General features: G+C 36.8%; 1 protein-coding gene across 11 annotated transcripts in view; it reads left to right on the forward strand.

Annotated features, from left to right (window-relative positions):
- The window catches only part of pcdh15b (protocadherin-related 15b), a 228,945-nt gene that overhangs the window by 66,890 nt on the left and 144,555 nt on the right, over positions 1-17,500 (forward strand). For all 11 annotated transcript variants that reach the window (XR_009273731.1, XM_058794176.1, XM_058794175.1 and 8 more), the window contains 3 exons: positions 3,833-3,952; positions 5,631-5,741; positions 6,817-6,987. Coding sequence is in view for 10 of the 11 variants with exons in the window: in XM_058794176.1 (XP_058650159.1) it covers positions 3,833-3,952; positions 5,631-5,741; positions 6,817-6,987 (402 nt within the window). In the remaining variant the exon portion in view is untranslated. The remainder of the gene's footprint in view (positions 1-3,832; positions 3,953-5,630; positions 5,742-6,816; positions 6,988-17,500) is intronic.

Here is a 17,500-nt window from a genome sequence, read left to right on the forward strand (position 1 = left end):
ATTGAGATGCACCTGGATCGAATAAGGAACTACCTTTGTCCTAAAATTGTTACTACTTACTGCTTAGTTAATCTTGCTTCTCTATTAGTCATAGGGGTGTCAATGTTAACGCGTTAATGCATGCGATTAATAAAAATTTTTAACGCGTTCATATTTTTTTAACGCAAATTAATCGCTTGATAAGGTTTGACCCCAACTTCTTGCCGTCATCGCAGCGTGGAAGGTTATCTATCATTGTGTGATGAGGGTACAGCACCAGTGTTACCAGGGTAACGGCACAAGTGGGCTATTTTGAAATTACAGAGCCGTTTTGGGCTACTTTTTTAATGTACCGCGGCCGCCCAAAGTGTATATAGACAAATAAAAATTAAATAGATCCTTTTACTAATGTGTATTATACTTGGAATGTATCCCTGGCAACTTAAGAATGGAGAGGAGGTTGTAACATCAAACAACGTGAGTTTCAGCAGAGCAGCAGAAATAAACATGACAACAGCCACTATAGATTATATAAGATAATAAACACACGATTACGATAGGATATGGTCTGTATGTGATTTTTTTTTAGATTAATGTGTACATCTGATATGCTAATTTGTGCAGCGATATAAAAGGCTATAAATATTTTAACAACAGTAAACGACCAAATTCCACATGTGATCGTAAAAGGAAGTTATTACAAACACTCGATGGTGGTTTGAAGTGAGTTCTGAGTAAAAGTGTACTATTAATCTCATAAATTGTCTTATGTAGCATGATGCTAATATTAGCTCTAATGCAGCTGCAGAACAGGTACAATTCTTCTTCATAATGCATTTTGTCATAATACTTCACGTAAGGTCGCAAGAAATGTTTTGTTGTATTTATTTAGAAACACTTTTGATAATAGTTGGGTAAATGTATAATGGGATTGAAGCGATGTGGCTTGGTAAACGTTTCATTGCCAGTTTAAAGGCTGATAATGGCTGAATAAAAACAAAATAATAATGATAAAAGAATAATAAGGATTATGTCTCATACCTGGCGGAAGTGTGAAAGGTTCTATTTCCTTGTCATGCATTTCTTTATTTCAACACATTTACAGGTAAATCCTAATATTTTAAATTTGTGATTAATCATGATTAATCACAGTCCATGACTGTGATTAACGCGATTAATTTTTTTAATCGATTGACAGCACTAATTAGTTAATAACAGTATTATATTAAGTGTTAATGTAGTACTACCTATTACTCCCTGCATAGTTACTTGTTAACAACGGACCATTATTCTAAAGTGTTACCTATTTATGCATTTTTAACCTAAAACACAGCAGCGTCCAGACACAACTGTTAGCCAATCATAGCAGTAGGTGTTTACTTCTGAGCCTACAATCTGCCACACCTATTCAAATGGAGCGTTTCGATGAGGAGGGTCAAAAAATAGGACAGAAAATGGCTTATTACTTCTAAATGATGTTTTTTGGTGTAAAAATCTTGATAACATTATTAGTGGAACTCAGAGAACAATACAAAATAATAAAAAGAAAGTTCATGACCTCTTTTAATTTATATACACCCTTTAGGGGTAAATAAGGAACACCAATAAGGAAGTTGTACCTTTTGAAAGGGTATTGCCCCAGTGACAACTTTTGTACCTTTTTTTTTTTTTTTTTTTGAGAGTATATGTAACCATAAAAAGTGATTTTTATATCACCTCTTAATTAAATCTAATGATATATGCTCAACACCTTTATAACCTTTATTAACTCGTTTTGGTTGCTTAGACTTTTAGTGAAGGGACAGAAACATCAAAGTTTCATTATCTGTAGCTGTATAATTTGTATTTCAAAGTTGAATGAAAGTCTTATGGGTTTGGTAGCACATGAGTTGAGTAAATGCTGAAAGAATTTGCATTTTTGGGGAAATCCCTTGAAAGGTGTGCCTTTAGCCCTCTTGTACTCTACCAAAGCCGCCTGAAGGTAAGCCTCCAAGGTTAGCTAAAAAAACAAAACAAAAAAAAAAACAACGGAACATACCTCAGGGAAGGAGGCCAGAGTTTTTTTTTTTTTTGAATGAATGAATGAATGAATGAATGAATGTCAGTGGAGGAGGATTCACTTCGCTGAATAAACTGGTTTTGTTGGAAACCGGCTTATCGTTTTTATGAATCAACCGCCTATTGGATAATCTTCAACAGTCTGCCCTTAAACATTCTTTTTAGATTAATCTATTTTTAGCATTTACATTGAAAAAAATGCTGTTTTTTAAGATAAATCACCGACAATATTAATTGTGCATAAAAATTTATTGGCTCTCACACAAATTCAATTACGTTGAGGCTGTAATGTGATTGGTGACGAAGACACACATGATCCAAGTTGACCGTTACGCTTTCTCCAGTGATAATAAGACTAATAATATTAAAAGATTAATAATATGTGACCCTGGACCACAAAACCAGTCATAAGTGTAAATTAAAAAAAAAAAAAAAAGATATATACATCATCTGAAAGCTGAAAGCTTTCCATTGATGTATGGTTTGTTCGGATAGGACAATATTTGGCCGAGATACAACTATTTGAAAATCCGTAATGTGAGGGTACAAAAAAGTCAAAATATTGAGAAAATCACCTTTAAAGTTGTCCAAATAAAGTTCTTAGCAATGCATATTACTAATCAAAAATTAAGTTTTGATATATTTACAGTAGGAAATTTACAAAATATCTTCATGGAACATGATCTTTACTTAATGTCCTAATGATTTTTTGCATAAAAGAAAAATCAATAATTTTGACCCATACAATGTATTTTTGGCTATTGCTACAAATATACCCCAGCGACTTAAGACTGGTTTTGTGGTCCAGGGTCTATCTAACACTACCACAAGCTGCACACAAAAAGTAGCTAACTACGCTAAAGCTATTAAAGATATTTTCACTCAAGCTGCATGCGTGAAAAAAAAAAAAGAGACAAAAAAGCAGTGATGTAGCACTAGCTCATTGTTTTGAAAGCAACTGAGCTACCATAACACTTCGGAAAAAATGTAGTTATGTTCCTCTCCCACACTATATGGCACTTGTAGTGAATGAATGAATGAGGCATTTATATAGTGCTTTATTGTGTATTGCAATACACCCAATTGGGGCTCTCCTCAACCACTACCAGTGGAACATATGCTAATAGCAGTGCAATTGTGCTCTATTTGACACTGTCAGATCCACTCAGGATATTGTTTCTAGGAGCTCATTTTGCATCACAGGCTGTTTAATTACTCTTTCTTCACAGCTCAATGTGATAGCCGTACATGACCTCTTTATGACAGGAGTCTGAGAGTTTTCTTCAGATTGCGATGGCGGGCGTTTTCATCTTAAAGGCTTTCTGAAGCATCTTAAGTCTCTTTGCCAGTTTTGTTGTCAGGAATTTGTCTTTTTTTCCCCTCTAATATGTCTTGTCAGAACGTCAGAGTAGCGGCGCAGGAACTAACATCTGAGTTCCCAGGTGCCTCTAGCTTCCGCAGCAGACTCGTACCTATTACTTCCTCTTTTTCCTCGCACTTCTGAGAGCCGCACCACAGCAGGACCTCGTTATGACAGCCAGAATGAGAGCGAGTGCTGTCTACTTTACAAGAGCTTGTCCATCAAACTCTTCCCCAGAGGAGTGCTGGTTAACACAATGGTCAAGACGCTTGAGGCATAAACTAGTCCGCCAACTTACCAGCAGCTGGAATCGAGCACAAGATGATGAAATCACTCAGGATGAAAACGCACTCAAGCTGATGGGCGGCCGACTGAGGCGGTTTTAAAGATCTTAAACGTTTTACACTCCATAATGTGTGTTTTTATCTTTTTCAGCTAACGCCTGTTGGAACCACCATCTTCTCGGGTTTTACAGGGAACAATGGAGCTGTTGACATTGATGATGGACCTAATGGACAAATTGAATACACCATTCAGTACAACCCTAAAGATCCGGTACTTATTTTGCAAGTTTTCTTTTGTGTGTATGTGTGTGAGAGTGAGAGTGTTATTAAAAATAAAATTATAAATTTATATATGTATTATATATATATATATATATATATATATATATATATATATATATATATATATGTATATACACACACACACACACACACACACACACACACACATATATATATATATATATATATATATATATATATATATATATATATATATAAACTTAAAAATACTACATGTAAAAGACTTCTGTTTTAATTAACTAACATTTTCAAATATAATTTGAGTAATAACATGCAAATGTAACAATATGCATTGCTATAAAAATAAAATGATAATAAAAATAATCAGTAGTAGTATAGTAGTATTCTAAATATAATTCATTTTTAATACAATTGTCAGTAACATTTTATTTTTACAATATCCTTGTTATACATGTACAGTATTTACCATGAAAATAACAGTAAATTATGCATAATTACAAGCAATTAAAACAATTACTCTGTACTTATTTGTGCAATTAAACAGTAACAAAGACAACTTAAAATAAAGTATAACCCAATTTTTCTAATTTATAACAATTTGTCATATATTTTAACATACGATTAATCAAAATTGTATTGTTTTATTGTATATTATCTATTTTTTGTTATTATTTTACAGTTTTATTTTTTTGACATGAGTAGTTTTATGTTTATGCATCAAACAGTACTAAAACAGTAGGTTAAAGTGTCAGTTTATAGGAACGTACATATATATTACATATTTGTATTATTTTCTTTTTCTTTAAACATTTTTAATATGGTCTTGGTCTGTTAAAAATGGAGTACAGAGAGTTTCTGACAGGTGCTTTTCAGTTGATTTACTTCACAACCTTACTAAACCTAAACCTTGGAGAATACATTGTTGTGCATCATTGATTATCGCCGAGCATCATTTAGCACAGTTCATCAACATGAAAATATTCAGACAATACAGAAATAGATGCACCGAATAAAATATAGCAGAGAAGTTATGAAATGCAAATAAAATTACTTCAGCAAATCATTTAAATGAATATGGTAGTATTACACATGCAAATTGGTGACATTCTCTTACTGCTTCTTAATGAGCAGCATTATTACCGTAAGTGGAGTGAGAAGAGCTAAACACTTCAAACCACATTTTTCAGTAACATTATACAACAAATATGGATTTAACAAAAAAAATCGACACACAGTACAAATTAATGCAAGTCACACCTAAGTTCACTTGTTCTGCTACATTCTGAAGATAACTGAGTTTAAGTAAGTGATTCTTGGCCGGAATAACCTGCAATGTGTACAAGACTTTATGCTGGTATTCAGTGGTCTGGCTATACAAGACTTCTACTATATGTTCACTTCCTAATTAAGGTTTTACACCATTTACACATCAAACACTTTCGATTTCAAAAGAGCAAGGAGCCTCCTGTCTCCATGTCCCTTTTAAAGTTTTACGTCTCCACCTGTATTGCTAAAAAGGGTGAGGAGGTTTTGAAAGTCAAGCAGTTTTGTCCCATCAGCATTCTCTTCTTACTGAAGCAGATAGATGATGAATATCTCATGAGGCTGGGAGTGTGTGAGCCTTTGTGTGTATGTGTGTGTTTTAAGAGGGAAACCCTTTTGACCTATCCTTCTCTTCTCCACAGACCACAAACAGGACATTCGACATACCTCTCACCCTGTCTGGATCAGTGGTACTGAGAGAGAGGCTGAATTATGAAGAGATCACACGCTACCTGGTCATCATTCAAGCCAACGTAAGTCTGTGCAGGAGGAGGAGAAACAATAGGAGACATACAGTAGATAAAGTAATGAAAGATTTACTCAACCACATGTCGTTCCAACCCTGTATGTCTTGTTCTTTCTTCTGTGGAACACAAACTGAGATATTAGACAGTGTCCAAGCTTCTTTTGTCCATAAAACAAAAGTAGATGGTAATTTTCTCTGTCAAACTAAAAAAAAAAAAGAACTAAAAAGGTTGTTTATACAACTGAAAGGACTTCTTATGAAGTTGTATGAGAACTTTGTGTGAGGAACAATCTGACATTGAAGGTGGAAATCTCCAAATCCCTCAAATCTCATTTGGTGTTGTGTTCAATTCAGAAACAATGCCTTTAAACATATAATATGTGATTATCATTAATTGAGGCTAGATGTCATTGGTTGGATTGTCAAATTTTAGTCTTTTCCTCAGGTGAAGGCTTTAGAAGACTTGGAATAAAGTGAAACTATTTTTATGATACTTGTCGTTTTGAAGTATAATTGCAGTCTTGAAGTGTGGCCACATTTACTGTTGTTGGCTAATTTTCATCGATGAAATCCAATCATTCCAATAGGAATCCACACAACTGGGGATTTTGTTTGAGGGTGAAAGCTTTCCTCACACATATTTTGCAGCAGGTTCAAGTTGATCACATGAATTCATCGCCTTGACCAAAAGAAAGCTGCTTGATTTGAAAGTGACTTACTCTATGTGTGAGCTGTGATGCATCTCTACACTTTTGACAATAGATAACGGACCATGTTTGCCTGCAAAAATTCGTCAAACTTTTGCTAATGTGACCACACCTTTCAGTATCGTGGACTTGATGTCGACATGAAATGCCTTTTGCAATCAACTTCACTCCAAGTAAAACAAGATAATTAAACACAAAAAATTTAGGACTTGAAGTGAGGGGGTTGGAGTAAGTGAGATGCATAGTTTTCTCCTGCTGCCAGTAAAATGTCTTATTTTGACTTTGACTGGAGAGTCTTTTTGGCCAGTGCGTAAGTTTGGAATTTTGTTGGATTCAAACTCCATCCCTAAGTCCAAAGTTTGTGTTTCCCTTCAGGACCGAGCTCCAAACCCGAAGGACCGGCTCACCGCCACCACCACGCTCACGGTGGATGTGTTGGATGGGGATGACCTGGGCCCAATGTTTCTGCCTTGCAGCCTGGTAGAGAACACCCGGGACTGCAAACCTCTTACATACCGTGCCAGCATCCTGGAGCTCACAGATCCGGTGAGCAGTTCCTTATTCTGTGCTTTTCCAGCTGTGTCTTACGCTGAGTAGTTACGTTAAGTCTCCTCATATATTGTAGCTCCAGCCCGAGAATTTAACTGGCACTGGTTTGTAGTTTGACTGAAATGTATATTGCATTTCTGGTCTTGAAGAACATCTTTAATACTTGACAGACCAAATGGCTTTGCATTGCACACGCTTCAAGCAATAGGGATTGTTTCATTTCCAAATCTGCAGTGTTTTGATTCTTTTAGTCTTTTCTGTCACTTACTTAATCTCATGAGAAATTTGACACGTTTTAGTTAATTTTGAGTTGGACGTGTTGAAAATAATTACTTGTGTTTCAATAAATAAGTCAAGAACCTATTTGGCGAGTATCAGTATAAGTCATGTTTTGCAGTTTAGTGAATAAACCAAGAACTGCAAACTGTTTTTTTTAAACAATTCATTAAAAATAACTTGCTCATTTTGGTGAATTGGACCGTTTGGGTCTTGCTGTATGATTACTTGGCATTAAAATCCATATTTGAATGCCATTACAACCATTCTGGTTCCAGTAGTTTTAAAAAAATGGACACAGTTCTGAATAAGAACCATTTTTTGGCTCACAACCATATAACCAAGTTGCTGTTATGTTGCCATTACTTTTTAATTACCACCAAAAATGAGTTTTTGAAGTGAAACTTAATATAGATAAATGAGATGATTAAGGGATAATTTGTGAGTTAGAGTGAACGTGTATGCAACAAAATGCAAGTGTAAAGTGTAAATAATACAAAAGTCTTATTTTTGTGCTAAACTTTGTCTGGCTCAAGGGCAAAGTGGTGATGGGGTTTTTAGTAACTCAGTTCACGGGTCACCCCTATCTACGATTGCACCTGCAATATTTGCAGCACCAGCACAGAGCCTTGAGCACTAGGATATCGCCACCCGGCTTATGTGATAAATGCTTCTTTAAAAACATGAAATTATGGCCATGGGGCATACATCCTTAAATCAGCATTTCTATTAGCTTCAGATTTGGTTGATGTATTGAAAACTTGATTTATTTTCAGCCAACTCTCAACGAAGTGAAATGATGTTTTACTTGAATATTGCACATTATTGTTTTTTTTTTTTTTTTTTTGGTAACACTTTATTTTGATGGTCCCTTTTGAACATTCTGTTGACACTAAGTAATGTTGCAACTACATGTCAACAAACTCTCATAAAAGTATTAGTAGACTGTCTGCTTCATATCTGCTAACTCCTTATTGTGTTGGTCTCCCAACAGATATTCTACTGACTATAAGTAACTTTGCAAGAACGTGTCAACTTAATCTAACCCTAACCCTACCAGTCAACTAATACACTACTAACACTCTAATGAGAGTTAGTAGAAATGTAGGTGCAACATTACTTATAGTCAATAGAATGTGTTAAAGGGACCATCAAAATAAAGTGAAACCGTTTTTTTTTTTTTTATATTTATTGAGAGTTAATGAAAAGTGAGAGTTACTAGAATAAAAGTAAAAGTGTAAGAGTGTAAGTTTGCTAAAACAATGTTAGTTAACCAATAGCCCAAAAGCACCTATTTGTGCCTCCGTTTTTGGTATTAATGTCAGCCGTTGCATTTGTTTGGACATCTTGCCCGTCTGGTCTGCTTCTGGTACCGCAACAGCTTTGGGCAGGATTGATGTCAGAAAATTTCCTCTGTTTGAGTCACTCTGTTGGCAGTGTACTTCTTTATACTGAATTATTGCCATGTTGCTTGACTCAGCTTTGAAGTTTTACATCACAGACAGGTTCTTTAATATTCCTCTGTACACTTTTCTGATACACTTTGGAATTCATTTGTTCCTCAATGATAGAAAGCTTCTAGCAGAAAAAAATAAATAAATAAATCCTTCCTGTACCAATATAGTCATTCCACCTTGCTTCACAGTTGAGATGATGAGTGGAGCAGAAATTTGTTGCAAGTAGAGCAAGAGCAAGTAAGCAGTATTGCAATTTCTTTCTCTATCCACTTTTTTTTTTCTCCTATGATTCAGATGCCAGTGTGTTTCACATTCATGTTGCTTTATGGTTTTATAAAATGGAAAGACATACGTTCTCTTTGGACAATATTTTAACTGAAGAAGCCACAATCACAATCAAGCCACAATGTTTCCCTTTCTTCTGTGCAAGGCAAGTGGTATAAATATTCTTCTGGAACGTCTTCTTCTACACAAATATTTCCTTGATAGATATACTCTTAAAAACATAAATGCCGCGAAAAGGTTCCCCAAATAACCTTTCAGTGAACAGTTCTTAAAAAAAAAAAAAACGTTTTAACAACCTTTTCCACAATAAATGATTATTTGTGGAATGGGAAGGTTCCATGGATGTTAGAAAGCTTCATGGTTCTTCATGAAACCATAGATGCCAATAAAGATCCTTATTTTAAGAGTGTATTTGTGTGGCAAACAACAACAGCATATTGAACTTGAACTCACATTTAAATGACATTTTAAACAATTAAGTTGATATAGTTTTGATGGCTTTATATGGTTCTAGCTTTTATATGACTTTAAATGTGATCTAAAAGGTAGACAAACTAAATTATGAAGTCATCACAGCAGCGCCAATTGGTTGTTCAAGAAATATAACTTTGCTGGGTTATAAGCCTTATGTAATATAAAGAAATGTGTTTTGCATTTGGTTAGTTGCATAAGACTTTGATTGGACACATTAAAGAAGCTACATTAAAGAGATTCAGATTTATTTATTTCTTTTTTTTCTTTCAAAGATAAAAATCTAGCAAATCTCTTTATGGATAATAACTTGTTTTCTTTGTTATAAAACCCAGTGTGTTTATACAGTCAAGCTGTCAGTCTGCAAAGCATGTTAATAGTGCTAAAAGCACGGAAAGCTAAAAAGCATTACGAGGCAGATAATTCATAGGTAATTAGTTTAACACTTCAAACATGAGAGGTGACGGTGATTCATTGATTAAATGTTTCTAATTTAAATGTAAAACAGATAGCTTGTTAACAGCGTACTGAAGAAAACTTTTTTAAACAAGGAAAACAATTCTTAGCACTACTACTTCTCACTGCAGAAGCATTCAGTTTTATGACAATAGCATGAGTTACTTCCTTATTGTTCACACTTTTTTCATTTGTTAATTAGGCTTAGAAAGTCCCAGAACCTTCTATCTAGAAAAAAAGCTGCAAAAAACATAAAACCTTTGTATTACATTTACTTTTCCCAACCATAGTAAAAGCAAGCTGAAAGCTTTTTGTTCTTCGTGGTAGTGTTAGTACATTAGCGCTTTAGCTCTTTCAGCCCATTTGCCCTATCCATGCTTGTTTGACAGCCAGAGTGAGCAAAGAGGTGCTCTAAATCATGTTTACTTTAACATTTTGAGCCGTTTGACTTCGGGCCAGCAGATGCATCCAAGGACACATTTTAGAGGAGCTGTGTTGTGTGTGGCCAATGATTAGCTATACTAAAGCTCAGCCGCCTTTATCAGCTGTCAGAGGAGCTGCACTCTGCTCTGTGTGCCATTACTCAGGTGGTCAGTTCACTCCACAGCTCGCCTCCTTTTCACTTCCATGTGTCCCCCTCTGTCTGTACCCTCTTCGTTTTAACACGTCTGCACTCCTCTGTGTTTCTCTCTCTTTTTCTTACTGCCTACTGCGCTATCTCATGATGTGCTTCCTGGAGTATATTGGTCCCTCTGCTACAGACCAATTGAAGTACTTCATGTACTTAATTATTTAGCCCATGTTCTTGCTAGATTAAAAAAATGGCACCTTCGGAGAATAAATTTAGTCGAAAGAGGGAAATAAAATAAATCTTTACGTACAACTGAGTGATATGACAAAATCATATATCATCCTGTGAATAATTTGACAAATGAGGAATATATAATATAAATATTTGGAAATGTAATATATATATATATATATAATAAAAATACGTAAATGAATGAATGAATATCTTATTTAGCTGTATTTACATTTTACATTTAATTATATTTCACAAGTTCGCACTAACATGTAATATGAATGAGCAATTAGATAGAGCCCGAACCCAGAGAACCAGAGAACCCCCATCCCAAGAATACGATGAAATTAGATTAAGAGTGAGGAGTTGGGGTGGAGGTGGGATGCTGGAAAACCGTCATAAAACAGAGGTGAGTTGGCTGTATATATACACCTGATGTGCTTGTTAAGGTGATTAGCTGACGAGCTCCACCTGGGCCAGACTGATTATCTGATCGTGCTCCTCCCGAACCTTGTTAATAAAACATCATATATATATATATATAGTCATGAATCTGGTTGTTGGACTTCCATCTGCTAGCCACCAGAGATCGCACCACACAGACTGTTGCACGTTACACTGGACTGCATTTCCCATCATCCTTTGCACTGATCACACAGCTGTCATCAATCACAAGCTCACCTGAGAGCTATTATACACAGTATTTAAAACGCACTCAGATCCTGCTCAAGTCGCAGAGTATTGTTCTGCGTGTAGCACTCGCCAAGTGTTAGCTGCCTTACCGAGTCATTCTGTGTTTCTGTTTAGTTCCAGTATTGTCTAGCGTATATCGCTCTCCCAGTGATAGCTACATTACGGAGCCCTTCCGTGTTTTCTAAGTCTAAGTCTAGTTTATCTAGTTTATTGCCTTGTTTCCTTATTCCTGCCAGTGTATCTTGGATTAACCCTTGTCTCGCCGTTCCGACTCTGTTTGTACCTCGTTTGGACTATTGCTCATGTTATTGGACTACCCTTTTCTCAAGCCCTCTTGATATTGTTCGGCGATCAAAGACCCACGCTTGCCCTAGAATTACTCTTTGCCTTGTCTGTGTTATACCTGCTTGCTGATGTCTTGAGCCTGCCCGTGTTTATGACCTTGTCTCTGAATAAAAGCCTTTGCAGATGGATCCGCACGTCTCACGTCTAATTTGCCCCGTTACATATATATATATATATATATATATATATATATATATATATATATATATATCAGTGGCGGCGGTGACTTTTTTTAACCGGGTATGCTGAGTGCTAAGATTAAGTACCCCCCACTACACCCCCTTTTAGGACACACTCAAAGTGGAAAACACTGTGGCTATTTGTAAATGAAATTCATCACCAATCCTTCTTCTATCGTTTAAGGTTTATCCATAGTTATTGGAATGCTAGAAAACAGCTGATTTTCCAAGTAAAAACCGCCAAATAACGTTTACACGTAGTTACCTTATGATACTTAATATTAAGAGCGTGGGGAGATGGGGGATTTACCCTGTCTACGTCTCTGCATCAACTGAATGAATCTTTTTTTTTTTTTTTTCCCATTTATTTTTTTATTCCCAGTGAATAGGAGTTAAAACTCCCACCCGGATGACAATAATAGACCATGCAAAATACAAAAAATAAAAAATAAATAAAATAAAATAAAATAAAATAAAATAAATAATAATAATAATAATATCTTTAAAATATTGCCAAGTAACGTTGCAAACAACAATAAAATCACAGAAGGACTTTAACTGTAAGCGACAGAAGTATACGGAAATGATGTTTGTTATTATTTCAAATTTTGTATACATTTTTATAAACTTTTTTTTAATTTATTTACTACTTAGGCATGTTGACAATAACGCCATCAACATTGTCTATGACCAGATATGTTTTTAGTGGACTTTCAAAATTTGCTTTGCTTGAGAAAGCATGAAAATATACAGTTATGATTTTTATTTTTTTATTTTTTTTCATATGATTTCGTCGGGTTAGTTTTGCATCAAACACAATGTAATTTTTCGGCAATCGAGATCTGGCAGCAAAAGCGCATTTTTCCACCTGGGCGAGCGCTTAGCGGACAGCTTACCCTGCTCATGAAATCAGCGGTCTACCAGCTAAACACTGAGAACGCGCTACAATCCTGACGAGTCACAGCCACAGAGCGGAGGCGCCAAAGCTGCGGAGAATCCGCTTACCCGGAAGCTTCCGTCACTGTCTCACTGATGTAGGTTTACAGAAAATTACTTTTTTTTTTCAAATAAATAATTTTACATACTTATTCCCAACACTTTATTAAGCTTTAAGTCACATCTCAAATGACAAGAGATCAACGTATAATCATGTTTATATTCATTAGCCCGTGAACTCATTCTCTCAGACGGCCTGGGTATGCGGCGCATTCGCAGCTTATATGGACGGAACGCCACTGATATATATATATATATATATATATATATATATATAGTTGTGCTCACAAGTTTTCATACCCCTTGCAAAATGTGCAAAATGTTAATAATTGGAACAAAATACGAAGGATCATGAAAATTGCATGTTATTTTTTTTGTCTTGTGGAGTATATGTAAACCTGTGTCATGTGAAAAAGCTTAACATGCAATTTTCATGATCCCGGTTATTTTGTTTCAATTGTTAACATTTTGCACATTCTGCAAGGGGTATGTAAACTTATGAGCACAACTGTGTGTGTGTGCGTATATATGTATATACTGTATATAAACAAGACAAGAATACTGATCAGGAAGTAATCAGTGTGCCTTCGTATCACCAAGCACTAACTCCACATAGCCCAAAATATTGTGAATTATGAAGTCACACAGCTTGCCTGCAATATACATGCATGCAAACACACCTAACCTCAAATTTACAGCATCCTCTCAATCCTCTGAGAAATTTTTTTTTTTTTTTTTAAGAGACATTTCAGCAAACCAGCAGAAGAAAAACACATCTGTTGCTCTCCTTCACAGCAGAATTGCGTGTGGAAGGTGCAAGGAGCGTAGACGCTTTCACCTAGACAAACTGATCATGTCTGACATGTGTTTTATTCGGTCTCTGAGAGCCTCTCCACTCCTAACACAACATGAAAGGTCAAGCAAAGCCAGCCTCAAGTGGCAACCGCCTCGTGTTTGCCATTTTTTCCCCGCGTAGGCCATCTGAAATGGATACCGCAGCTATCAAGTCAAATACCTTTGGGGAAACCAATGAGTGTAAATGCCACATAGGGGGATCCAGGACTGAAGAAATTAATAGCTTTTTTCTGAGTCTACTGGCCATTTTGGCTGAGCCACGACTGCTATTTGAAGTCCTCTCCCATTCCCACATATGGATGATTATTGAGCATACACGCGCAGGATTTGCTGTAATGGCTTTTCCCCATTTCACCACACAACTGAAAGGATATGAGACAGCAGCGCTCGTTGTGATCCAGGTGCTGTTTCATAAATCCTGTAATGGCGATGATTAGGTAATCTTCTACTTTTGCCATGTGCATTTCATGTGTCGAGGGTATCCATTACTCTATCACAGAGGGTTCTGCAGTTTTAAATGCTAAAATCTATGCATGTACATAATGTATTATTGTATCATATGAGTAATATATGTGTAATATTTATATATGTATTTTTTGGTAACACTTTAAAAGGTGTCCTTGTTACATATACTTACTATTATAATAACAATAAATGATGCATAATTCCGTGCAAGTAACTCTAAACCAAACCCTATCCATATAGTAATTGCATGTAGCTAATTAATATTACTCATTACTTAAATGTATAATTACACTGTAACAATGACACCTTAAAACAAAGTGTAACCTATTTGTTTTAATTATATATATTTATATAACATAGAAATAAAATGATACAATTATTTATAAAACAATACATACGTAATATGTATTTCACATATTTAAATATGCGATTATATATGCTTAAAATATTATTGTCAGGGAACACAGACTCAGACAGAAAGTAAGCGACAATGACCCACAACGGGTGTATTTATTGGAAATAAAGTTCAACAAGATGATATGGACATTAGGAGACAGACGAGACTCTGGATTGAATGCTAACTGGATTACCGGACTTGAAGAGCACACACAGCACAGAGAGGTGAGAGTTGGGATCCAGGAGCTGGGGAACAGGTGAGTAATGGAGAATGTTCTAGAAGATCGTTGGAGATGAGGGATAATCCTTGGAAGGAGCAAGTCACACTTAGAGAGCAGAATAGCATTAGCATCTGTGATCCACGAGGGAGACCAGACCATGAGTGAGTGCTGGGTGCGTGCTTAAGTGTGTGCTGATATTACGTGACAGGTGTGGCTGATTAGTAATCAGGTGAGGGTGCTCTGTGATGACGTAGTGAGGAATGACAGACACATCCGTGACAGTACCTCCCCCGCACTGGAAGCCGGTGCAGGACAGTGATACTGGGGAGGCATCCAGGGCGGAACAGGAGACCCTGGAAGGCCATGGCATAGCAGGGAGCTTGGGAGGCCATGGCGGATCTGGGGACTCGGGAGGCCATGGCATAGCAGGGAGCTTGGGCGGCCATTGCGGAGCAGGGAGCTTGGGAGGCCATGGCGGAGAAGGGAGCTTGGGAGGCTATGGCGGAGAAGGGAGCCTATGGCGGAGAAGGGAGCCTATGGCGGAGCAGGGAGCTTGGGCGCCCAAGGCAGATCAGGATTCTCGGGGTTATAGCCCCCCCCCCTCAAAAAATTTCTTTGGTGAAATTTAAAACTTTAATCCTCTGGAAGGGCTCTTGGGGACGCTCAGGCGGCGCGGAGCTGGACGGAACCAGCGGGGACGACGGAGGGCTGGACGGGACCAGCGGAGACACTGGGGGACACTTGCGAGGGGCAGGCACTGGCGGGTGCTTGCGAGGGGCAGGCACTGGCGGGGGCTTGCGAAGGGCAGGCACTGGTGGCGGGCTTGCCTTTGGAACTGGAGTGACTTGAACATCCTCGTCGATCTCACCCACTGTGAAGGGAGAACCCGCTAGTAATAGCACATGATCAATATATTGCGCCAGCGAGCCAGGAGTTGTAGCAGCTGGTGCTTGGAGAAACAGACTGTCATTGAGGCCCCTCCAGAATACAATCTTTAATGTCCCATCGTTCCACTGCACTTGATGGGCAAGCTGGAGAAACTCCTCAACATAGTAATCAATGGGACGGCCATCTTGAGTTATGGAGAGCAGGATTGTGGCAGGATCAAAAATGGTGCTCATGTCGCTGTAGTAGGTATGGGTCTGGTCTTCTGTCAGGGAACACAGACTCAGACAGAAGGTAAGCGACAATGACCCACAACGGGTGTATTTATTGGAAATAAAGTTCAACAAGATGATATGGACATTAGGAGACAGACGAGACTCTGGATTGAATGCTAACTGGATACCGAACTTGAAGAGCACACACAGCACGGAGTGGTGAGAGTTGGGATCCAGGAGCTGGGGAACAGGTGAGTAATGGAGAATGTTCTAGAAGATCGTTGGAGACGAGGGATAATCCTTGGAAGGAGCAAGTCAGACTTGGAGAGCAGAATAGCATCTGTGATCCACGAGGGAGACCAGACCATGAGTGAGTGCTGGGTGCGTGCTTAAGTGTGTGCTGATATTACGTGACAGGTGTGGCTGATTAGTAATCAGGTGAGGGTGCTCTGTGATGACGTAGTGAGGAATGACAGACAGATCCGTGACAATTATATTAAGATATTATATATGTATACATTGTTTATAAAGTAAATTTATTATGGTCTTGCATTTCAGATAAAGATCAAGTGAACTATATATTACCTAATAATTAGTAATTGAAAATCTATTTTAAAAATAGCACTTTTGCTATTTTTTTTAAGTAGTGTTTGAGATTGTATAATATCTAGACATCTAATGTTTTAATGTTTATTAAATTTATCATTAATTTAAAATTGGTCATTAATTTACTGAGATTCAATAAAACGAGAACAGATTATTTTATTAATCATTTTATTTAAATAATAATAAAAAATAAATGTTTTGCTTTGTAAACTTTTATTTTGCAGGCAACAGACAGATTATTAAAACAGTTTTTTTCTTTCTCTATTTAATAAGTTATTTTTATCCTAGCAGGGGTCTGAATATGTTATATTGGAGTAGATGGTGCATGTGGACTCTGTGAAAAACCATCCTGGAGTCAGGCCAGTCTTATCTAAAGGGCAGCGAACAGGGATGACAACACTTTTTGATACTGTAATTTGGTTATTTGGCCAGTTTATTGCTTCAGCGGCCCACTGTTGGGAGCTCATGGTGGGAGGTTAATAAAATGCCAGTAATGAGTCACATTCCTCATTAATTACTGTAATAAAAGACCAGGTTCAAAGATCCCATATGGACCAAGCTCATCTCACCCCCCTGGACACTTAGGCCAGAAACATTGTCGACTCAGGGTCATAAATAAGCAACACAACATTGGTAATAAAAATAAATATTTCTTAAGCATCAAATCAGCATATTAGAATGAATCCTGAAGGATCATGTGTGGAGTAATGATGGAAATTCAGATATGAATACGATCAGGAATAAATTACATTTTAAAACATATTAAAATAGAAAACAGTTTTTTTGAATTGCAATAACTTTTCATAAAATGTTACTTTAGCAAATAAATACAGCTTTGTTGAGCACAAGAGACTTCTTTCAGAAATCTAAAGAATTTTACCAATCCCCAAATTTTGAACAGTAGTGT

The sequence above is a fragment of the Onychostoma macrolepis genome, chromosome 12, assembly GCF_012432095.1.
Source record: "Onychostoma macrolepis isolate SWU-2019 chromosome 12, ASM1243209v1, whole genome shotgun sequence".
Classification (NCBI taxonomy): Eukaryota; Metazoa; Chordata; class Actinopteri; order Cypriniformes; family Cyprinidae; genus Onychostoma; species Onychostoma macrolepis.